The sequence below is a fragment of the Aegilops tauschii genome, chromosome 4, assembly GCF_002575655.3.
Source record: "Aegilops tauschii subsp. strangulata cultivar AL8/78 chromosome 4, Aet v6.0, whole genome shotgun sequence".
In the NCBI taxonomy this organism is placed as follows: Eukaryota; Viridiplantae; Streptophyta; class Magnoliopsida; order Poales; family Poaceae; genus Aegilops; species Aegilops tauschii.
Window position 1 is genome coordinate 34696929 of NC_053038.3, and position 25148 is coordinate 34722076.

Below are 25148 nucleotides of genomic sequence, written 5' to 3' on the forward strand. Positions count from 1 at the left end.
TGGCGTGATATTACATATACTGCACACATAATAATATATGTACAAACAACGCCGTAACTTTTTGACCTTGAGGGAATAAAGTTGTTGAAAAACAAAACTCGGTAACTTATGTGCATAGCATGGTAATAATATGAACAAAGACCTGATAACTTATGTACAAATACCGCGGTATTTTTTGACCGGGAGATAAGTTGTTAAAAAAGATACCCATAACTCATGCCTAAATAGCTTGATAATTTAGGACTATAGACCTGATATCTTATGTACAAGCACTGCGATAACTTTTAACTGTTTAACCGTGTTTACTCATTGCTAGCGATTAGATTTAGGTTTGCTTGCTTTTATTTTTGACTAATGTTGCTAGTGCATTTTTTATGCAGCGGGCGCGATTTCCGTTTTTTTTTTCTAGATCTTGTCACCGGTCATAAACCGTGTAACGTGGTTTATTTATGATTTTTTTTATTTTCTATTCGCCCCTTCTCCAAAAAAAAATATATTCTATTTTCATCACTTTTCTTTTCTTTGTTGCGAGAAGATTTTTACGGAAGCACAAACAAGTTGTTGAAATATAAGCCGATATTTTTTTGTGAATGAAATGATAATTTATGACCGTAGACTTTATAACTTATGTAGTACCATCATGATAACTTTAGCCCAAGGAAAAAATTCACAACCCGGTAACCTTCATGTGGAGAGCATAGTAATATAAGCATCGCAAACTTTTTAACTTACGTTCAAACACAACAAAAAATTGACCAAGCAAAAAAGTTGTTGAAAAATATACCCCTGGTAACTTCTACATAAATAGCATGAGAAAATACGCATCATTTTACCTGATAACTTATGTACAAACTACACGGTAACTTTGACCGGCGAATATTTTTTTAAGCATATCCCGGGGTGGGTGAGTTGTTGAGAATTTACCCAGGTAATCCCATGTAAATGCATGGTAATACACTCACAGCATGGCTGATAATTCATGCACAAACACCGCGATAACCTTTTGACTCAAAAAAAAGTTGTTGACAAACATATGCGGGTAACTTATATGAAAAAATAACATGGTAAATATACGCAAGGCAGAGCTGGTAACTTACTTAGCCGAAGTGTGATATTTTTTGACCAGGACAAAAAGTTGTTGAGCCGCCCTCCTCGGTAACTCATGTTTACTAGGATGGTAATATACGCATAGAGGTGTTGATATATGACTTAGCCCAGACATGGTAACTATTTTTGACTTTGGGGAGGGGGGTTGTTGAAAAATAACATTGTAAATTCTGTATAAAAAGCATGGTAACACTACTAGGAAAATGCCTACTAGTGGCGCACCAGTTTTGCCTACTAATGGCGCACCAGTGGTGCGCCATTAGTATAGCAGATACTAATGGCGCATCACGTCGTGCGCCATTAGTATATCATTCGGTGCTCCACTGGTATTCCCTCCAGGTGCGCCACTAATAACCTTATAGGTGCGCCACTAGTAATAAAGGAAGGTGCGCCACTAATAAGGGCTTAAATGCGCCACTACTAATGTATTTGGAAAACAAAAAAATCTAAATTTACAGAAAACAACCTATAAGGAAAAATAATTTAAAAACAAAAAATGAAATAGAATCATAATTTTTATTATAGTAAGAATATTACAATGTCTTTACAAGTTTCCAATAAAAGGAAAATTGCAAGGAAATAAAAGAAAATCCTAAAACTAATCTTCTAGTAATCTTTTCTTCTTTTTCTTCACTTTATCCCTGCAAAATGTAACAAAATAAACAGAAAGACAAACAAACTATTTATAACATGTCAATACTGTCATTTTTTATGCAGAACTAGATATGAGCATATATTTCCAGAATTACATGGTAAGTAGTGCAGCATCTGTTGTTAAGTAATGATGAGAATCTCAGGACACCATCATTGGCATGGCAAGATTAAGGAGCACCTGTTCTTATCAGTGAGAGTAGGAGAGAAAGAAAGAAAGTGAAGAGACCAGTGTAGCATCTGTCCAAATCAGATTTAAGAGAGAGGGAATTGGCAAGGAAAGATATAGTCCATAACCTGCAAGAAGAAATAGGCCATTGATAGCACATTTACTAAACATCTGCTGTAAGCAGAACACATACACCCACTTACACATGGGTACTATTCTGTATATAGGTACACAAGCACAACACATGCACCTGGTATAGATAGGAGTATAAGCATGCATCTAAATCATGTGAAACATATGAAATAGCTAATGCAAAGAAAGAATTATCACTACATGCAACCATCAGGACTATGTCATGTACAATATACAACTAAACCACCAGTAGATGATGTACTAAACCATACAAGAAATACCAATACATGGTATTTAGATAAAGACTAGTATATATCAAACACAATACCAGCTTGAAAGAGAAACTATAATTTTATACCACTACGGGAGCAAGTCATGAACTACAGAGTAATTGCAGTAAAGAGATGAATCAATATATGTTGATCATTAAGAGAGTTACAGCTATATACAAATGAAGGACTATATCCTTTATAAGATAACAAAGAAACATTAGCACTTATACATATGAACAAATAGAACCAGCAGCCAACTAATAAAGAAAGTAGCATGTGCTATATGACAGGAACAATAACATCTATAAGACCAAGATAATTGCAATGATAACAGTAGGGTCATGCCATCATTCGATCCAATCATTGCAGAACTAGTTGAGCGACAGATCAAATATAACAGTAGTTCCATTGGTTCAGCCAACAAGTTAACAAAAGTTTACTTCCTACTAATTTTGCAACTCGTGATAATAAAGAAAGTAGAGCTCGACATCACAGCAACAAAAGTGGTAGACTGGGAGCCTGGAACCATGCACGTCAAATCACAGAGCAGAAAAATAGCAGTACTACCTGGAGCAATAAGAAACTCAACAGACTGGGGCAACATTTGGAAGGAGACAAGCAAGTACTACAACAGCTAGCTAGGCTGAATTGAAGATTAAAAAAAAATCATATGTTGAGCATGATTATACACGTCAAGGGAAGGGGTTCACGGCAGGGACCTTCAGGTCATGGCATGGCTTGCATCTCTCCTCCGCATGTGCATTGGTTTGCATCCAATCCTTGCAGTCCAATCCATGGACGTCCCTCCCTCCCTGCATCTCTAGAACAACACGACACTTAAATTTCATCAACTTCCGTTGCTACTGAATAAAAGAGGAGCAAGATGAATATGCTGCATAAGACATACATGGAGAAGCAAGCTGCTTGAAAACAGAGGAGATCCATGATGGTTGTTTTCATTCGCAACAGAAGAACTCAAAAAAATGCGCAAGTGTATGCTATCTATGGATACACCACCTCCACCAGTACCTAGCTCCCAAACTGAGAAAAGAAATCCATTCATATGCAGCAACCCAAACTTGACTTTGAGAAAGCGGACTGATTAACATTTTTTTGTTGCGTCGAATTTTTCACAAATAGAAGCACTCCAGCAACTATGAGAATAAATCATAGAGGCTGGCCGAACTAATTGGCGCACTCAAACGATACCTGAGAGCGGCCTGATGAACACATTGTTAGGGACACACATCTAGCTAGTTTCCTGTATATCAATTAAGCTACTAGCTTGGTTGCTTCTTTTAGCTAGCATACACGTACGGGATTTGTTATAGCATACATAAACAAACACACGTTTCTTTTAGCTAGCTAGGCGGAAGTGAAGATTGACCAAAATCACATTCATATCAAGCAATGTGAAGCATCATTATACAAGGAAAAGGGGGGAACAGAGGAGTGCAGCGGGGCTCACCATGGGGGTGCTTTAGCCGATGCAGTGCACCGCCGTCTCGCCGGAGTTTACCCGCCGCGTGCGTCCGCCCCGCAGCCACCGGGTGCAGGAGCACCGACCACGAGGCGGAGCCGCCCGTGGGACTTGCGGTGGGCGTCGGAGAGGGCGGAGCAGAGTCGCCAGCGACACGCCGGAGTTGGAGGGGACGCCATCCTCGAAACCCTAGCCATGGGGAGGGGTCGTGGGTGAGCTCTCGGGGCCGCGAGAGGCGGATCTGGCCGGAGGGAAGGGAAGAGCGGCGGCAGGGGAGCACGGATCTATGCTGCGCGCCGGCGAGGGCCGCCGGAACACGCCGGAATCGAGCGGCGTAGGCAGCGGCGGCGAGGGTTTTTAGTGGGTGGGGGGAGAGGGAGAGGCCGTGCTGCAGGGTGCCTTTTCTCTAGATGGATGGATGGGTGGGTGGATGGATGTGGGGTGGAGAGCTAGTGGCGCACGGGGTGACTGGTGCGCCATTAGTATTTTTGAAAAAAAAACAAAAAACAAATTTTGTTAGTAGTGGCGCACCATGTTTGTGGTGCGCCATTAGTGTCTATCACACTAATGGCGCACCAGCACATGGTGCGCCATTAGTATTTTTTGGAAAAAAAGAAAAAAAAATTGTTAGTAGTGGCGCACCGCACACTAATGGCGCACCAGCACACGGTGCGCCACTGCTATATAGTAGTGGCGCACCACATGTCTGGTGCGCCATTAGTGTGCATATTGCCTATGGCCCTTTTTCTAGTAGTGTAACATACGCACAACAAACCTGATAATTCACGCACAAACATCACAGTAACTTCTACCCAGGTGGGTTGTTTGAAAACATGCCACCGGCAACTTTCATGTAAATAGCATGGTACTATACGCACCGTATACATGATAACGCACAAACATCGCGGTAACTTTGACCCGGGGTGGGCCGGTGGGGGGAAGTGAGGAAGTTGTTTGAAAACATACCCTCTCCTGACAACTTCTGCTTAAATAGAAAGGTAATATAGGCACCGTAGACTTGATAACTCATGTATAAACACCTTGGTAACTTTGACCACAGGGGATGAAGTTGTTTGAAAACATACCCTCAATAACTTATGTGTAAATATACGAACCGCGGGCGTGATAACTCATGCAAAAACACCACGGTAACTTTGCCCCAGTAAAAAAAGTTGTTGAGAACATACCGTGGATGTGTAAACAACATGATAATGTACACACATCGGAGCTGATAACTTACTTAGGTCGGGCCGGTAACTATTTGCACGGAAAGAAGGTTATTAGAACATATCAACATGGGATTAAGTTTCGTAGGTCTTGTCGCGGCGGATTTTTTATGTGACAATGATTTTTTTGATTGGACCGACGATTTGAGCTACAAACATTTTGCAGTTTCAAAATATGTGAGAACATAGGATGACATTAGATTCCCCCCCCCCTCCTAATGCATGCAAACATGCGCATGTGAAGAGAAAGTTGAAGAAATCATTTTCATGCCTGGTAATTTTGTGTGTAAACAGCATGATAATTTATGTACGACAACCGGGATAACTTACGTTGTACAGGCATGGTAACTTTTTACCTGAAAAAAAGTCATCGGAACATACCAACATGGGATCTAGTTTCGAAGGTCTCGTTGCGGCGAATCTTTTATGCGATTTCTTAATCGGACCGACGGTTTGAGCTACAAAACATTTTAAAATTTCAAAATAGGAATAATCATTTGCTGACATCATCTTTTGTCTTTTAGCTGCATGCATGCATGAATCATGAGTCAAGGATGTTTATTTCAAAAAAAAAGAGAGTCAATGATGTGCATGTCGCTACCACGGCGCGTGTGATTAGCCTGCATGACTGCATGCGTGTGTGATTAGCTAGGTAAAGAAAAATCGTTCGGATCTGTCCCTATATTCCTGACGTTCGGTAGATAGCACAGTCCTTAAAAAAATAAGAAAAACAAAGAGACAAAAGTAAACGAATGAAAATGAGAGAAAAAAATATTTTTTTTGAGAGAAAATCAGCTGTTGTACATGCGGAGAAACATAGGTGAATCGCTAAGATGGGTTGAGGTTGACCCATAAAAAGGGGTGAAGCACATCTTGCCTACCATTTGACACAGCGTGCGTCAAATATAGTTTACTATTACCGACATGTTAATAGCGGCCATTTAGGCTTGATTTAGATCAATTTTTGTTGTTGAAAATCTAAATCCTGACTAAAACAATAGTCATTGGACATCGTGTGGAACAATTTCCCTTTGAAAATCCTCTTGAGACTTAATATTTATCACTGTCTTTATGTCGTCTGGAATTATACATAAAAAATGATAAATTTAGACTGCGCCTTAATTGCTTTAATAATATAATAGATTTCATAGAGAAGTTTACCAAATCCTAGATTTTATATTTATTTCCCTGTGCTACGAAATTCAAAATCATATGATTTTTTTCTACCAAACTACCTTTTCATACAGTGTCAACATGCCAATATTTTTCTTTGGCAAAGACACAAAAATCACTTTAGGTGTCAAATAGGGAAGAAATTTTATTTTATGCCAAATAGGGAAGCAAATTTTAAAAAAGGGCCAAATAAGGAATTCTCTCAATTTTCTTCCATCCATGAAGAGCTACGAGATTTTCAAATTAAAGGAATAGGAAAAGTAAGGTTTGGGTGCCCTCTCCCCTCAAATCTTCAAGATTTTTTTATGAAGTCTCCTCACCTAATGCTAAGAATACTTAGAAATTAGGTCATTATGGACACAATTGTAAGTAACCCAGTATCTCCATTCCTATGAAACAGATATCATACATGGAAACAAGATCTTGAGGATTGAAATTATATGAAAATACTTAGAAAAATCTTGCAGGCCGAATGAGCCCATATTGATGGTTTTTAAAATTTTACTTTCAAAAGTTATCAGTGTGGTTGATTGATTGGGTGTTTTTATTTTATTTGCAAAAGAAAAAGAGATATTGATGGAGCATTTTGGAGGAGATATTAATGGGGTGTCATTATCTAGGTGGATCCTCCTCATCCTAATCCATTCCCCTGCTTCCCTTTGTCCTGTCCCCTCCAAAAACAGAGCAGCCGATTAACCGACGCACTCCACAGCCCTCCCCTCCCCTCCTCCCCGTCCCCGGAGCGAAAAAAAATCCCCAATTCGCCGACAATGTCGCTCCGCAAGCGCCAGCGGTCGGCGAGCAGCTCCCGCCTCTCCTCCCTCTCCTCGCCGGCGTCGCCCCCCCGCCCCGTCGCCTCCTCCGCCTCCGCCTCCTCCCCGCCGCTCTCGTTCCCCGGCGCCGACCTCCTCCTCCGCCTCCACCTCGACCCCTCCTCCGACGACGTCAAGCCCGACCTCGCCGCCTTCCTCGACCTGCACGTCTCCTCGGCGTCCCTCCTCCGGTCCCGCTACTTCGCGGCGCTCCTCTCCGACCGCTGGTGCCCCGACCCGTCCTCCTCCCCGGCCGGCCGCCTCTCCCTGGCCGTCCCCGCCGCGCCCTCCTGCGCCCGCCCCTTCCACGCCCACGTCGAGGTCGTGCGCCTCCTCCACACGCTCGACTTCGCGGGCACCATCCGCTCCCCCGCCGACGCCCTCGACATCCTCCCCGTCGCGCTGCAGCTCCTCTTCGACGCCTGCGTCGAGGCCTGCATCCGCTTCCTCGAGGCCGTGCCCTGGTCCGAGGAGGAGGAGGCCCGCGTGCTGGACCTCGCGCCGCTCCTCCCCGGCGACGAGGCCGCCGACCTCCTCGCCAGGGTCTCCCTCGCCCCCGCCGCCGCCGCCGCGGCGGGCGAGGCGGCCGCCAGGTCGCCCTCGGAGGCCATGCTGCACGGCCTGATCCATTCCGCCATCCACGGCCACCCCGTCCCCGCCGCCACCAAGGCGTTCGTGGCGATGCTCCTCAAGGACTACCCCTCCCGCGACTGCGTGCACAAGGTGCTCGACGAGGCGTTCCTCTCCCGGCTCGACACCGTCAAGGAGCTCCTGGGCAAGTACGCCAGCCCGGACTTCAGGATCGCCGTCGACAGCGACGAGCGAGAGGCGATACAGAAGTTGAACCTGCACTCGGCGGTCCTAAATGTGAAGCATCTGCTCTGGCTCATTGAGAGGATGGTGGATATGAGGGTGGCCGATAACGCGGTGAAGCTTTGGAGCGAGCAGGTCGCGCTTGCTGCTGACTTGCAGAAGTTGCTCAACGATGCTGACATGTGGAGGAACATGGCTCCTGGGCTCCCGATGCTTGTGACCAGATGCACGCTCAGGCTTGCCCATTCAGTTATGATTGGGGAGACACTGGTTCCTCGGCAGGTTAGTCTGTCTCCATGTTAGTCTATGATAGATGTTAGTACTTAATATGCTACGATGCTAAGTGCCTAACTTCCAATATGACTTGATTCTGTTGCAAATCAGTCAGTGAGTTATCCATATGTGACATCAGATACGCTGGTATTGTCATGCTAGATGATTTGCTACAGTGTTCGGGTTAGATATTATCGTATCTAAGTATGTCTTTGTGTGATTGTACATGTGCAGTAGCTTACCTGTGGAAATGATCTCATGCTATATTTGAATACCTAACTCTGCCTCAGCTTTTGCTATAATTTATTGATGGAATGCTTTCACAGATATAAGTTAGTGAATTAGTGATATTGACATTTTGTTAAATCTTAGCACAAAATATCAATAAGTGTACTCTATTCTTTATACTTGAGCCATGACTTGCATCTGGATATGACATAAGGCTGTAGGTTCTCATTCCCGTAATCATGGTGGTTTCCTGGTTGATTCTGATGTACTTTTAGGTCACATTTTCTGTAGGATTGACCATCTGTACTTATGTTGAAGACTCACCTAGAACATGATAGAACTTTTTGAAGTATTAATGTGCTGGTGCTTGCAGTAATAGAGTTTCATTCACTTCTTGCACTAATAGAATGCATTTCCAAGTTCTTATAGTAACGGAGACCCTACGAGGACCTGGAAGCTTGCATGTGTTCTAGGCAAAATTCTGGTGGAATTCTTCTAATAAAGGAGTTGATTGGTTGATATAGAAATATGTTTGTGGTGGGAACTGGAACTGGTTAAGAGTTGAATGAAAGGTATCTAATTAGAAAAATAGGTGGAGGGTCTTGTAGAGGATAGATAGGTAGCAGAATCCATTCAGATGGAAAGCTTTTATGAGGATGAATCAAGATTTGGGTAATTCATGCCTTTAGGTGAATAGAAAGTTACTTCTGCAAATATCCGTTGGGTCCAATAAGATAATGCACAGTATGGTGAAAACACGCCCTTCGAACTGGTTCGAGCTATTGGTGAATGGAGATGGTCTAAGATTTTCTTTAGTAAGAAGTGAAGTGGTAAATTTTTAGAGCAAATGGTTAGGATGAGTGGTTTCTCTTTCCTGTTTAGCTTTACAATGGAATATTGTTAGTCATGCACACTTGTGCATTTTCAGCCAGGCCCAGTGGAGTTGGCCTAAAAACATTTCTTTCTTTAAGCCTGCCAGATCCATCTCAAGTATTTATGGTCAAGGGCTAGCAGGGCCATCCGAATAGAAATAGGTGGTATGGGCTTTTTTTAGTAGGTCATCCTAGCAGATGTCCTAAAATCACAAGCACCATTTTATTCGTATCAATTGAATGTAGAGACTCCCCCATGTTGTGTATCGTAAATTCATAAGCTAGTGGATTTTGCTCCTGAAAACATCAAGACTTATGGGGACTTTCAATCTAACCCTTTCCACATGCTATCTGGTGCGATTAGTCGTTCGGGGCTCTCGGTTTGCTCTGTGCACAATGTTCGTGATATAATTCGCTGTAAAATCGATCCTTGGTTTTATCTGCTCATGCAGCTTTTTGCATCTATATCTGCTATATGAACTTGTTTATGTTTAAGTGTCCTGCCTGAGCCTGCAATTCTTTAGGCCTTGTTTGGATTACCATTTCGTCTCAAATACCGCTGTAGAAAAGACACAGATCTCCGCCCATCGTTTTGTTTCCAACTGGAAATCTGCTAGTCGCCGGTAAGATGCATGTGTAAACTAAATACGTCTGTATTTGATTACACCGCATCCAAGCGTGGCCTTAGTTGTATTTTGTCACACCCATTTGCACGCTAATTAATTGCTTGCTGTGCGATCTTTCATTCCACCACCTGCTTGGCATCCAGTGTGCACAGCCACTGCAGTTTTTAGTTCAGCATAAAATTTGAGAAAATGATCAGTCTCTGAATAGTTTGATGTATCGGAATGTAGCACTTCTTGTGACCCTGCCAATTATCTTGATCTACAGCAAAACAGAACTGGCAATTTATATATTCTGGACATCTTCTAGCTCTCTGTTGCCAGATTTCTTATAAAAACTCTTAGACTGTACTGCATCAACTTTATGCTTGTAGCATTGTTGTTGTATACCACTGAATTTGGGCTCTTATGCGGCATCTCTATTTCTCAGGTGAGGATGAAGCTTGTCAAAAGTTGGCTTCCTGTCCTGAATGTCTGCAGGGACATCGCCCAACCTATGCATAGTGGATACAAATCGTCGAACTGCCAAGAGCTGGAGGAGACATTTCTTAAGATCATCTCCACTTTATCCGTCCCAGATGCTCAGGAGCTGCTGCAACAATGCCTTGGGTTCTCAACTCGCAACGTCGATGACTGCCAGCATTTGGTCACCGCCTTCAAGACATGGTTCAGGCGAGCTTCCAGGGATCCACAAGGTCCACAAGGCGGGGAAGACTGAGAGATGGAACTGACGCTAACGTTTTCAAGCAGCGTGCTCCGTGCCTCATTGTACAATCGAACCTGTAGTTATCTGTAGGCGTCCTTATCCTCGAATAATCTGAAGTTTGTTTAGCCTGGTGCCTGTCTTTTGTATATAAAATCCTTGATTATGCACTAAGCTAAGCTATTCACCACCTTCTGAGATACTAACTGCCACTGGTTTGTACATATCATCCCCACTCGATGTCAAACAGACAAACATGGACGAGGCCATCGAGCAGGTGAGATCTGCGCTAACTTGTCTTGCTTGCTGTGCTCTGTCGTGTGGGATCCATCTTATTTATGTGTCTGGGACTCTACCGTACCACAGTAGATATCTATCTAGACACCTTTTCCCCTTTATTTTGAACAAGCAAAGGCGCTCAAGGTGCCATTCATTTCTCTTAAAAAATATTTTACATGAGTGATGGCGTCTGTTAAAGCCTGGATAAGGGGAGAATGCCTATCAGAGGGAACAACATTGGTACATATGAACCTAGAACTGTGTGAGTCAAGGGAGACCTTACCGCTGCTGTTTTCGCTAATATACCGTCGTCGGTGAAGAGTGATGCTTGTATCCGCAGCAAACTTGACACCCTGTGCTTCTGCTTGAAGTGGTGAGGCAGTCTGGACTGCAATTGCTGAAATTGTAGCTTCCATCCTGCCTTCATTTTGTTGCATCTGCAAGTGTAATCCAAGACCTATATATGTATTCCCTGAGTTCTCATTCCCCATTTCATGCCAGGCAGGGTTCGTGAAGGTCTTGTTTGGAACCTGAATGCCGCTAGCATCAACTGTAGTTTCCTCCATGAAGTTGCCTTGTCCCTGTGAGTCATTGTGAGCCTTGCTTTGGTGATGTTTCCTGAAGAGTGGAGCCCCTTTCTAAGAGCATCTTCAACAGCCACGCTAAATAAGCGCTGCGCCGCAAATTTGCTCTGTTTAGCGCACGCGCAATCGGTAGAGGGGCTCCAGCGGACGCGCAATAAGCGCGCGCGCGGCATATAGAGTTGGGCGCGCGGTCCGAATCGCCATCGCGCGCTGTGTATTTGGTGCGCCCGCTTCCGCGCGTCGCACTCTCTCCGCCGCACCACCTTCGCCCCGCCCGCGCCGCCGCCGGCGAATTGACCCGATGGATGCCCGCGCCGGCACCCCCTCACCCCTTCCTACAACCGCGACCCCTCCTCCGCCGCCGCCACCGCAAACCCTAGCGCGGGGAGCTTTGGCTTCGCCTCCGCCGGAGCTCCTCCAAGCACCGGCATCGCGCGCGGCCTCTTCATGCCGCCACGAATGACCTCGGCGGCGGGTGGCGTCGCGCCGGTGCCCGCCGTGAAGCCACGTGCCCCACTCTCGAAGCTCCCAAATGCGGCACGGCCGAAGAAGGGCAAGGCATCCGCGAAGAAGAACAAGGCGGCGGACGGCTCCAGCTCCTCGAAGCCGTCGAGGAAGAAGCTTGTAGGGCGTGCGACGGGTGCGGCTGCTACCGAAGCGCCGGCGAGCTCACTTGTTGAGCCGGCGGCCGACGCGCACAAGGTGTTCGAGGAAATGCCCCAAAGGTATAAAATTTCGCCAACTTTTTTGTTGTTGTTATTTTTTGAATGCATACATATAGATAGCTTACTTGCTTTGTTCTATATACTTTGTAGTGTCAACGATGAGGCATATATGTCAACTATGGGTGTTGGCTCCAACAATTCGCATTGGTCTCAAACCAGTGACATGCATTTCGATGACCATGAGTTCGAGGTGGACGAGGATGGTGAGGGCATTGTCGACGCACTGAAAGGAAGAAGAGGCAACTACACCAACGAAAAAGACGTCTTGCTATGCAATACTTGGTTGCAAGTGTCGAGGGATCCATCCGTTGGAGGTGATCAAAGTAGAGATGCTTATTGGAACCGGATGAAGGAGCACTTTGATCTACACAACAAGAGTGGAATTGACCGCTCCGCTCGATCTCTTCGTTCCCGGTGGTCGACAATCCACAAGGATTGTCAAAAGTGGGCAGCCGCACAAAAGGCGGTTGACAAGTTGAACCCAAGTGGCACTAATGATGAAGATGGGGTAAGTGCCATTTCATCCATGTTCATCATGCTTGTTGTTGGTGTTTTTAGTGCTAACTTGTTTTGTTTTTATGTAATTGAATATTGCACAAAACTTGTTCAAAGGAGAGGAGAAGCATAGCAAGAAGGGGAAGATCAATAAAGGAAGACCATTTACCTTGCCTCATTACTATGAAGCGTTGACGGATGATGAGAAATGGAAGAAGCGTGATGATATGGATGATTTGGATTTTAGCAACAAACGCAAGCGAACAATTGATTTGGATGATGATGAGGGGGAGGCATCAAGTGATGACGGCAAGAGAAGCCCCACACCAAACTCGGTTTCATACTCGAAGCCAAAACGACCGGATGGGATCAAGAAAGACGCAAAAGAAAAGAAGAAGAGGAAAGGAGATGATGAGCTAAAAATGCTATGGAAGCTATTGTGAAGGCAAGAAAAGAAGCCAACGAGGTGAGGAAGATGGCAAGGAACCAAGATGCCGCGGCCGAGGAGAGGAGGGTGGCGGCCGAGGAGAGGAGGGTGGCGGCCGAGGAGAGGAGGGTGGCGGCCGAGGAGAGGAAGGTGGCATTGGAGGAGAGGAAGGTGGGCATGGAGGAGCGATCAAGATTGTTGGACTGGGAGAAGTACTTGTTCTTCTTGGACACATCTATCCTCAATGAGGCGCAAAAGGAGTACGTCAATCTTGCTCGTGAAGAAGTATTGATCCAAAAAAGAGCCATGATTCACGACATGGGTGACGGCGGCCTTGGCGGCATGGGTGGCGTTGGCCTCGGCGGCATGGGAGGCATCTGTGGCTTCGGAGCTACCATGGGCGGCATGTTGGAAATATGCCCTAGAGGCAATAATAAATGGTTATTATTATATTTCTTTGTTCATGGTAATTGTCTATTGTTCATGCTATAATTGTATTGTCCGGAAATCGTAATACATGTGTGAATACATAGACCACAATGTGTCCCTAGTAAGCCTCTAGTTGACTAGCTCGTTGATCAACAGATAGTCATGGTTTCCTGACTATGGACATTGGATGTCATTAATAACGGAATCACATCATTAGGAGAATGATGTGATGGACAAGACCCAATCCTAAGCATAGCATAAAAGATCGTGTAGTTTCGTTTGCTAGAGCTTTTCCAATGTCAAGTATCTTTTCCTTAGACCATGAGATCGTGCAACTCCCGGATACCGTAGGAGTGCTTTGGGTGTGCCAAACGTCACAACGTAACTGGGTGACTATAAAGGTGCACTACGGGTATCTCCGAAAGTGTCTGTTGGGTTGGCACGGATCGAGACTGGGATTTGTCACTCCGTGTGACGGAGAGGTATCTCTGGGCCCACTCGGTAATGCATCATCATAATGAGCTCTATGTGACTAAGGCGTTAGTCACGGGATCATGCATTGCGGTACGAGTAAAGAGACTTGCCGGTAACGAGATTGAACAAGGTATTGGGATACCGACGATCGAATCTCGGGCAAGTAACATACCGATTGACAAAGGGAATTGCATACGGGATTGATTGAATCCTCGACACCGTGGTTCATCCTATGAGATCATCGTGGAACATGTGGGAGCCAACATGGGTATCCAGATCCCGCTGTTGGTTATTGACCGGAGAGGCGTCTCGGTCATGTCTACATGTCTCCCGAACCCATAGGGTCTACACACTTAAGGTTCGGTGACGCTAGGGTTGTAGAGATATATGTATGCGGAAACCCGAAAGTTGTTCGGAGTCCCGGATGAGATCCCGGACGTCACGAGAGGTTCCGGAATGGTCCGGAGGTGAAGAATTATATATAGTAAGTCAAGTTTCGGCCACCGGGAAAGTTTCGGGGGTTACCGGTATTGTACCGGGACCACCGGAAGGGTCCCGGGGGTCCACCGGGTGGGGCCACCTATCCCGGAGGGCCCCATGGGCTGAAGTGGGAAGGGAACCAGCCCCTAGTGGGTTGGGCGCCCCCCCCATGGGCCTCCCCCCATGCGCCTAGGGTTGGGAACCCTAGGGTGGGGGGGTTTCCCACTTGCCTTGGGGGGCAAGGCACCCCTTCCCCCCTTTGGCCGCCGCCCCCCCACCCTAGATGGGATCTGGCCGGCGCCCCCCTCCCAGGGGGCCTATATAAAGGGGGGAGGGAGGGCAGCAACCTACAGCCTTGGGCGCCTCCCTCCTCCCCTGCTACACCTCTCCGTCTCGCAGAAGCTCGGCGAAGCCCTGCCGAGACCCGCTACATCCACCACCACGCCGTCGTGCTGCTGGATCTCCATCAACCTCTCCTTCCCCCTTGCTGGATCAAGAAGGAGGAGACATCGCTGCACCGTACGTGTGTTGAACGCGGAGGTGCCGTCCCTTCGGCACTCGGTCATCGGTGATTTGGATCACGGCGAGTACGACTCCGTCATCCACGTTCATTGGAACGCTTCCGCTCGCGATCTACAAGGGTATGTAGATACACTCCTTTCCCCTCGTTGCTAGTATACTCCATAGATGCATCTTAGTGAGCGTAGGAAAATTTTAAAATTATGCTACGATTCCCAACACGGCATGGGTGTCATGGGTGGCTTTGGAGTTACCATGGAGACCATGGGAGGCATGGGTGGCTTCGGAGCACCTCCAGGCGGCATGGCCGACATGGGAGGCATGAGTTCTGCGTCTCTTATGGGAGGCATGGGTGCACCTACTGGCGCCATGGGCGGAATGTCTTCCGGTGTGCCTCACACACCTTCGCATGAAGATGCCGTTGAAGATCTTGCCAACACCTTTCGAGCTTCACATGATGATGCGGCGCGCGACAATGAAGAGGAGGAGGAAGAATCATCTTCGGAGGAGTCGGATGAATCGGAGGAAGATGAGAATGAAGACGAGGACGAGGCTTGATTGTTGATGTGCCTTTCGTTGGTGTGAACTTTTGTGTCATGAACTTGGTTTGTATTTTGAACTTGGTTGGATGATGTTGTGGGCATGAATTTGAACTTGTGGGCATGAACTTTTATGTCATCAACTTGTTTGTGTGATTTAAATTATGCCATGTCTTTGTTTTGATGATGTTTGAAATTCATTTTGTGTCCAAAATATAACATATGGCATGCGCCGGCTGCTCGCGCGCGCTGCTGGAGCTACGCGTGCGCTGCATTTTACCGCGGCTGCTGGAGCCAGCGCTCCGCGCCGCGCCAAACCAGGTGATCGGCGCGCTCCAAACTGCTTTTTAGCACGCCGCGCGTTGGGCGGCTATTGGAGATGCTCTAAAGACAAGCGTTTGAATAGTGTTGTCTGAAAAATGGATCTGTACAGGAGAAGTATCTTTCCTTTGAAAAGGTTTGTTGCTTAAATTAGAGCTCTGAATGTTTAAAACAATAGAGGCTAGAGAATCAGAGTTTGGCATTAAAAGATCAATTCTCATATACCAAGGGTTTGCAAACCGATCAGCTCTAGCAAAGGGGCAATTGAAAAATATGTGCAAATCATCCTCTTCAGTATCATAATTTACTTATATGCTTTGAGTACTTACCAGCTCTTTTACCCGTTGGAAGCGCTATCCTAAGTAATCTCCAGGTAAATGTTTGAATTCTTGGTACCACATCCTTTGCCTTTCAAATCTGTTTATAAAGTGTCTTTGTGTTATCAGAGATTGCTCGGGGCTGTGGTTCTCCTTCATGTTGCATTTCCTATAAACAAAGCTTGTATGCACTCTTGGAAGAGAATTTCCCTATGGGTATTGGTTTCCAACACGAGATCATTGTCATCTGAATGAATAATTGGAACCTGCTTTATAACATTTGTTGTATCAACATAAAAGAGAGAGTCAATAAGGTCAACATTCCATTGTTTTTTTATTAGGGATCCAAAGGTCTTTTACGAGAGAGGGTAAACAAAATTACTATCCTAGATAAATGTGCTGGGGATCGTAGCAGAAATTTAAAATTTTCTACGCATCACCAAGATCAATCTATGGCGTCATCTAGCAACGAGAGAGAGGAGTGCATCTACATACCCTTGTAGATCGCGGGCGGAAGCGTTCAAGTGAACGGGGTTGATGGAGTCGTACTCGTCGTGATCCAAATCACCGATGACCGAGCGCCGAACGGACGACACCTCCGCGTTCAACACACGTACGAAGCAGCGATGTCTCCTCCTTCTTGATCCAGCAAGGGGGAAGGAGAGGTTGATGGAGATCCAGCAGCACGGCGACGTGGTGGTGGAAGTAGCGGGGATCCCGGCAGGGCTTCGCCAAGCGCAAGCGGGAGGGAGAGGTGTCACGGGAGGGAGAGGGAGGCGCCAGGGGCTAGGGTACTGCTGCCCTCCCTCCCCCCACTATATATAGGGTCCCTGGGGGGGCGCCGGCCCTGGGAGATCCCATCTCCAGGGGGGCGGCGGCCAAGGGGGTGGCTTGCCCCCCAAGCCAAGTGGGGCGCCCCCCACCCCCAGGGTTTCCAACCCTAGGCGCAGGGGAGGCCCAAGGGGGGCGCACTAGCCCACCAGTGGCTGGTTCCCCTCCCCACTTCAGCCCATGGGGCCCTCCGGGATAGGTGGCCCCACCCGGTGGACCCCCGGGACCCTTCCGGTGGTCCCGGTACAATACCGATAACCCCCAAAACTTTCCCGGTGGCCGAAACTGGACTTCCTATATATAATTCTTCACCTCCGGACCATTCCGAAACTCCTCGTGACGTCCGGGATCTCATCCGGGACTCCGAACAACTTTCGGGTTTCCGCATACTAATATCTCTACAACCCTAGCGTCACCGAACCTTAAGTGTGTAGACCCTACGGGTTCGGGAGACATGCAGACATGACCGAGACGACTCTCCGGTCAATAACCAACAGCGGGATCTGGATACCCATGTTGGCTCCCACATGTTCCACGATGATCTCATCGGACGAACCACGATGTCGAGGATTCAATCAATCCCGTATACAATTCCCTTTGTCAATCGGTACGTTACTTGCCCGAGATTCGATCGTCGGTATCCCAATACCTTGTTCAATCTCGTTACCGGCAAGTCACTTTACTCGTACCGTAATGCATGATCCCATGACCAACCACTTGGTCACTTTGAGCTCATTATGATGATGCATTACAGAGTGGGCCCAGAGATACCTCTCCGTCATACGGAGTGACAAATCCCAGTCTCGATCCGTGTCAACCCAACAGACACTTTCAGAGATACCTGTAGTGTACCTTTATAGTCACCCAGTTACGTTGTGACGTTTGGTACACCCAAAGCACTCCTACGGCATCCGGGAGTTACACGATCTCATGGTCTAAGGAAATGATACTTGACATTGGAAAAGCCCTAGCAAACGAACTACACGATCTTGTGCTATGCTTAGGATTGGGTCTTGTCCATCACATCATTCTCCTAATGATGTGATCCCGTTATCAATGACATCCAATGTCCATAGTCAGGAAACCATGACTATCTGTTGATCAATGAGCTAGTCAACTAGAGGCTTACTAGGGACATGTTGTGGTCTATGTATTCACACATGTATTATGATTTCCGGATAACACAATTATAGCATGAACAATAGACAATTATCATGAACAAAGAAATATAATAATAACCATTTTATTATTGCCTCTAGGGCATATTTCCAACAGTCTCCCACTTGCACTAGAGTCAATAATCTAGTTACATTGTGATGAATCGAACACGCATAGAGTTCTGGTGTTGAACATGTTTTGCTCTAGGGAGAGGTTTAGTCAACGGATCTGCTACATTCAGGTCCGTATGTACTTTACAAATATCTATGTCTCCATTTTGAACATTTTCACGAATGGAGTTGAAGCGACGCTTGATATGCCTGGTCTTCCTGTGAAATCTGGGCTCCTTGGCAAGGGCAATAGCTCCAGTGTTGTCACAGAAGAGAGTCATCGGGCCCGACGCATTGGGAATCACCCCTAGGTCGGTAATGAACTCCTTCATCCAGATTGCTTCTTGTGCTGCCTCTGAGGCCGCCATGTACTCCGCTTCACATGTAGATCCCGCCATGACGCTTTGCTTGCAACTGCACCAGCTTACTGCCCCTCCATTCAAAATATACACGTATCCGGTTTGTGACTTAGAGTCATCCAGATCTGTGTCGAAGCTAGCATCGACGTAACCCTTTACGACGAGCTCTTCGTCACCTCCATAAACGAGAAACATATCCTTAGTCCTCTTCAGGTACTTCAGGATATTCTTGACCGCTGTCCAGTGTTCCATGCCGGGATTACTTTGGTACCTTCCTACCAAACTTACGGCAAGGTTTACATCAGGTCTGGTACACAACATGGCATACATAATAGACCCTATGGCCGAGGCATAGGGGATGACACTCATCTTTTCTCTATCTTCTGCCGTGGTCGGGCATTGAGCCGTGCTCAATAGCACACCTTGCAATACAGGCAAGAACCCCTTCTTGGACTGATCCATATTGAACTTCTTCAATATCTTGTCAAGGTACGTACTCTGTGAAAGACCAATGACGCGTCTTGATCTATCTCTATAGATCTTGATGCCTAATATATAAGCAGCTTCTCCAAGGTCCTTCATTGAAAAACACTTATTCAAATAGGCCTTTCTACTTTCCAAGAATTCTATATCATTTCCCATCAACAGTATGTCATCCACATATAATATGAGAAATGCTACAGAGCTCCCACTCACTTTCTTGTAAACACAGGCTTCTCCATAAGTCTGTGTAAACCCAAACGCTTTGATCATCTCATCAAATCGAATGTTCCAACTCCGAGATGCTTGCACCAGCCCATAGATGGAGCGCTGGAGCTTGCGTACCTTGTTAGCATTCTTAGGATCGACAAAACCTTCCGGCTGCATCATATACAATTCTTCCTTAAGAAAGCCGTTAAGGAATGCCGTTTTGACGTCCATTTGCCATATCTCATAATCATAGAATGCGGCAATTGCTAACATGATTCGGACGGACTTCAGCTTCGCTACGGGTGAGAAAGTCTCATCGTAGTCAACCCCTTGAACTTGTCGATAACCCTTAGCGACAAGTCGAGCCTTATAGATGGTCACATTACCATCCGCGTCTGTCTTCTTCTTAAAGATCCATTTATTTTCTATGGCTCGCCGATCATCGGGCAAGTCAGTCAAAGTCCATACTTCGTTTTCATACATGGATCCTATCTCGGATTGCATGGCTTCAAGCCATTTGTTGGAATCCGGGCCCGCCATCGCTTCTTCATAGTTCGAAGGTTCACCGTTGTCTAACGACATGATTTCCATCACAGGGTTGCCGTACCACTCTGGTGCGGAACGTGTCCTTGTGGACCTACGAAGTTCAGCAGTAACTTGATCTGAAGCTTCATGATCATCATCATTAACTTCCTCCCCAGTCGGTGCAGGCACCACAGGAACATCTTCCCGCGCTGCGCTACTTTCCGGTTCGGAAGGGGTGACTATCACCTCATCAAGTTCCACTTTCCTCCCACTCACTTCTTTCGAGAGAAACTCTTTCTCCAGAAAGGACCCGTTCTTGGCAAAAAAGATTTTGCCTTCGGATCTGAGGTAGAAGGTATACCCAATGGTTTCCTTAGGGTATCCTATGAAGACGCATTTTTCCGACTTGGGTTCGAGCTTTTCAGGTTGAAGTTTCTTGACATAAGCATCACATCCCCAAACTTTTAGAAACGACAGCTTAGGTTTCTTCCCAAACCATAATTCATACGGTGTCGTCTCAACGGATTTCGACGGAGCCCTATTTAAAGTGAATGCGGCAGTCTCTAAAGCATAGCCCCAAAATAAGAGCGGTAGATCAGTAAGAGACATCATAGATCGCACCATATCCAATAGAGTGCGATTACGACGTTCGGACACACCATTTCGCTGAGGTTTTCCAGGCGGCGTGAGTTGTGAAACTATTCCACATTTCCTTAAGTGTGTACCAAATTCGTGACTCAAATATTCCCCTCCACGATCTGATCGTAAGAATTTTATTTTCCTGTCACGTTGATTCTCAACCTCACTCTAAAATTCCTTGAACTTTTCAAAGGTCTCAGACTTGTGTTTCATTAGGTAGACATACCCATATCTACTCAAGTCATCAGTGAGAGTGAGAACATAACGATAGCCACCGCGAGCCTCAACACTCATTGGACCGCACACATCAGTATGTATGATTTCCAATAAGTTGGTTGCTCGCTCCATTGTTCTGGAGAACGGAGTCTTGGTCATCTTACCCATGAGGCATGGTTCGCATGTGTCAAATGATTCGTAATCAAGAGACTCCAAAAGTCCATCTGCATGGAGCTTCTTCATGCGTTTGACACCAATGTGACCAAGGCGGCAGTGCCACAAGTATGTGGGGCTATCGTTATCAACTTTACATCTTTTGGTATTCACACTATGAATATGTGTAACATCACGTTCGAGATTCATTAAGAATAAACCATTGACCAGCGGGGCATGACCATAAAACATATCTCTCATATAAATAAAACAACCATTATTCTCGTATTTAAATGAGTAGCCATCTCGCATTAAACGAGATCCAGATACAATGTTCATGATCAAAGCTGGCACTAAATAACAATTATTGAGTTTAAAACTAATCCCATAGGTAAATGTAGAGGTAGCATGCCGACGGCGATCACATCGACCTTGGAACCATTCCCGACGCGCATCGTCACCTCGTCCTTCGCCAGTCTCCACTTATTCCGCAGCTCCTGTTTTGAGTTACAAATATGAGCAACCGCACCGGTATCAAATACCCAGGAGCTACTACGAGTACTGGTAAGGTACACATCAATTACATGTATATCACATATACCTTTGGTGTTGCCGGCCTTCTTGTCCGCTAAGTATTTGGGGCAGTTCCGCTTCCAGTGACCACTTCCCTTGTAATAAAAGCACTCAGTCTCAGGCTTGGGTCCATTCTTTGGCTTCTTCCCGGCAACTGGCTTACCGGGTGCGGCAACTCCCTTGCCGTCCTTCTTGAAGTTCTTCTTACCCTTGCCTTTCTTGAACTTAGTGGTTTTATTCACCATCAACACTTGATGTTCCTTTTTTATCTCCACCTCCGCTGATTTCAGCATTGAATATACCTCAGGAATGGTCTTTTCCATCCCCTGCATATTGAAGTTCATCACAAAGCTCTTGTAGCTCGGTGGAAGTGACTGAAGGATTCTATCAATGACCGCGTCATCCGGGAGATTAACTCCCAGCTGAGTCAAGCGGTTGTGCAACCCAGACATTTTGAGTATGTGCTCACTGACAGAACTGTTTTCCTCCATCTTACAACTGAAGAACTTGTCGGAGACTTCATATCTCTCGACCCGGGCATGAGCTTGGAAAACCATTTTCAGCTCTTTGAACATCTCATATGCTCCGTGTTGCTCAAAACGCTTTTGGAGCCCCGGTTCTAAGCTGTAAAGCATGCCACACTGAACGAGGGAGTAATCATCAGCACGTGACTGCCAAGCGTTCATAACGTCTTGGTTCTCTGGGATGGGTGCGTCACCTAGCGGTGCTTCTAGGACATAATCTTTCTTGGCAGCTATGAGGATGATCCTCAGGTTCCGGACCCAGTCCGTATAGTTGCTGCCATCTTCTTTCAGTTTGGTTTTCTCTAGGAACGCGTTGAAGTTGAGGGCAACGTGGGCCATTTGATCTACAAGACATATTGTAAAGATTTTAGACTAAGTTCATGATAATTAAGTTCATCTAATCAAATTATACAATGAACTCCCACTCAGATAGATATCCCTCTAGTCATCTAAGTGAAACATGATCCGAGTCAACTAGGCCGTGTCCGATCATCACGTGAGACGGACTAGTCAACATCGGTGAACATCTTCATGTTGATCGTATCTTCTATACGACTCATGCTCGACCTTTCGGTCTTCCGTGTTCCGAGGCCATGTCTGTATATGCTAGGCTCGTCAAGTCAACCTAAGTGTATTGCGTGTGTAAATCTGGCTTACACCCGTTGTATTCGAACGTTAGAATCTATCACACCTGATCATCACGTGGTGCTTCGAAACAACGAACCTTCGCAACGGTGCACAGTTAGGGGGAACACTTTCTTGAAATTATTGCGAGGGATCATCTTATTTAAGCTACCGTCGTTCTAAGCAAATAAGATGTAAAACATGATAAACATCACATGCAATCAAATAGTGACATGATATGGCCAATATCATTTTGCTCCTTTGATCTCCATCTTCGGGGCACCATGATCATCTTCGTCACCGGCATGACACCATGATCTCCATCATCGTGTCTTCATGAAGTTGTCACGCCAACGATTACTTCTACTTCTATGGCTAACGTGTTTAGCAATAAAGTAAAGTAATTTACATGGCGTTATTCAATGACATGCAGGTCATACAAAAATAAAGACAACTCCTATGGCTCCTGCCGGTTGTCATACTCATCGACATGCAAGTCGTGATTCCTATTACAAGAACATGATCAATCTCATACATCACATATATTTCATTCATCACATCCTTTTGGCCATATCACATCACAAGGCATATGCTGCAAAAACAAGTTAGACGTCCTCTAATTGTTGTTGCATGTTTTTACGTGGCTTCTAGCAAGAACGTTTCTTACCTACGTAAAACCACAATGTGATATGCCAATTTCTATTTACCCTTCATAAGGACCCTTTTCATCGAATCCGTTCCGACTAAAGTGGGAGAGACAGACACCCGCTAGCCACCTTATGCAACTAGTGCATGTCAGTCGGTGGAACCTGTCTCACGTAAGCGTACGTGTAAGGTCGGTCCGGGCCGCTTCATCCCACGATGCCGCCGAAACAAGATAAGACTAGTAGTGGCAAGAAAATTGACAACATCTACGCCCACAACTGCTTTGTGTTCTACTCGTGCATAGAAACTACGCATAGACCTAGCTCATGATGCCACTGTGGGGATCGTAGCAGAAATTTAAAATTTTCTACGCATCACCAAGATCAATCTATGAAGTCATCTAGCAACGAGAGAGAGGAGTGCATCTACATACCCTTGTAGATCGCGGGCGGAAGCGTTCAAGTGAACGGGGTTGATGGAGTCGTACTCGTCGTGATCCAAATCACCGATGACCGAGCGCCGAACGGACGACACCTCCGCGTTCAACACACGTACGGAGCAGCGATGTCTCCTCCTTCTTGATCCAGCAAGGGGGAAGGAGAGGTTGATGGAGATCCAGCAGCACGACGACGTGGTGGTGGAAGTAGCGGGGATCCCGGCAGGGCTTCGCCAAGCGCAAGCGGGAGGGAGAGGTGTCACGGGAGGGAGAGGGAGGCGCCAGGGGCTAGGGTACTACTGCCCTCCCTCCCCCCACTATATATAGGGTCCCTGGGGGGGCGCCGGCCCTGGGAGATCCCATCTCCAGGGGGGCGGCGGCCAAGGGGGTGGCTTGCCCCCCAAGCCAAGTGGGGCGCCCCCACCCCCAGGGTTTCCAACCCTAGGCGCAGGGGAGGCCCAAGGGGGGCGCACCAGCCCACCAGTGGCTGGTTCCCCTCCCCACTTCAGCCCATGGGGCCCTCCGGGATAGGTGGCCCCACCCGGTGGACCCCCGGGACCCTTCCGGTGGTCCCGGTACAATACCGATAACCCCCGAAACTTTCCCGGTGGCCGAAACTGGACTTCCTATATATAATTCTTCACCTCCGGACCATTCCGGAACTCCTCGTGACGTCCAGGATCTCATCCGGAACTCCGAACAACTTTCGGGTTTCCGCATACTAATATCTCTACAACCCTAGCGTCACCGAACCTTAAGTGTGTAGACCCTACAGGTTCGGGAGACATGCAGACATGACCGAGACGACTCTCCGGTCAATAGCCAACAGCAGGATCTGGATACCCATGTTGGCTCCCACATGTTCCACGATGATCTCATCGGATGAACCACGATGTCGAGGATTCAATCAATCCCGTATACAATTCCCTTTGTCAATCGGTACGTTACTTGCCCGAGATTCGATCGTCGGTATCCCAATACCTTGTTCAATCTCGTTACCGGCAAGTCAGTTTACTCGTACCGTAATGCATGATCCCGTGACCAACCACTTGGTCACTTTGAGCTCATTATGATGATGCATTACCGAGTGGGCCCAGAGATACCTCTCCGTCATACGGAGTGACAAATCCCAGTCTCGATCCGTGTCAACCCAACAGACACTTTCAGAGATACCTGTAGTGTACCTTTATAGTCACCCAGTTACGTTGTGACGTTTGGTACACCCAAAGCACTCCTACGACATCCGGGAGTTACACGATCTCATGGTCTAAGGAAATGATACTTGACATTGGAAAAGCCCTAGCAAACGAACTACACGATCTTGTGCTATGCTTAGGATTGGGTCTTGTCCATCACATCATTCTCCTAATGATGTGATCCCGTTATCAATGACATCCAATGTCCATAGTTAGGAAACCATGACTATCTGTTAATCAACGAGCTAGTCAACTAGAGGCTTACTAGGGACATGTTGTGGTCTATGTATTCACACATGTATTACGATTTCCGGATAACACAATTATAGCATGAACAATAGACAAT

At 46.4% G+C, this 25148-nt stretch overlaps 1 protein-coding gene across 1 annotated transcript; it reads left to right on the forward strand.

The window, feature by feature from the left end:
• The first annotated feature begins 6876 nt into the window (after positions 1-6876).
• On the forward strand, positions 6877-10740 carry LOC109755596 (BTB/POZ domain-containing protein At1g63850). Its single transcript, XM_020314522.4, has 2 exons — positions 6877-8117; positions 10262-10740. The coding sequence occupies exons 1-2, from the start codon at positions 6981-6983 to the stop codon at positions 10547-10549; spliced, it is 1425 nt and encodes a 474-aa protein (XP_020170111.1). The 5' UTR covers positions 6877-6980; the 3' UTR covers positions 10550-10740.
• Positions 10741-25148: the final 14408 nt, after the last annotated feature.

Coding starts and splice junctions, on each gene's coding strand:
- LOC109755596 (XM_020314522.4), top strand. CDS start 6,981: ATGTCGCTCCGCAAGCGCCAGCGGTCGGCGAGCAGCTCCCGCCTCTCC. Junction 8,118..10,261: donor AGACACTGGTTCCTCGGCAG/GTTAGTCTGTCT, acceptor TCTATTTCTCAG/GTGAGGATGAAGCTTGTCAA.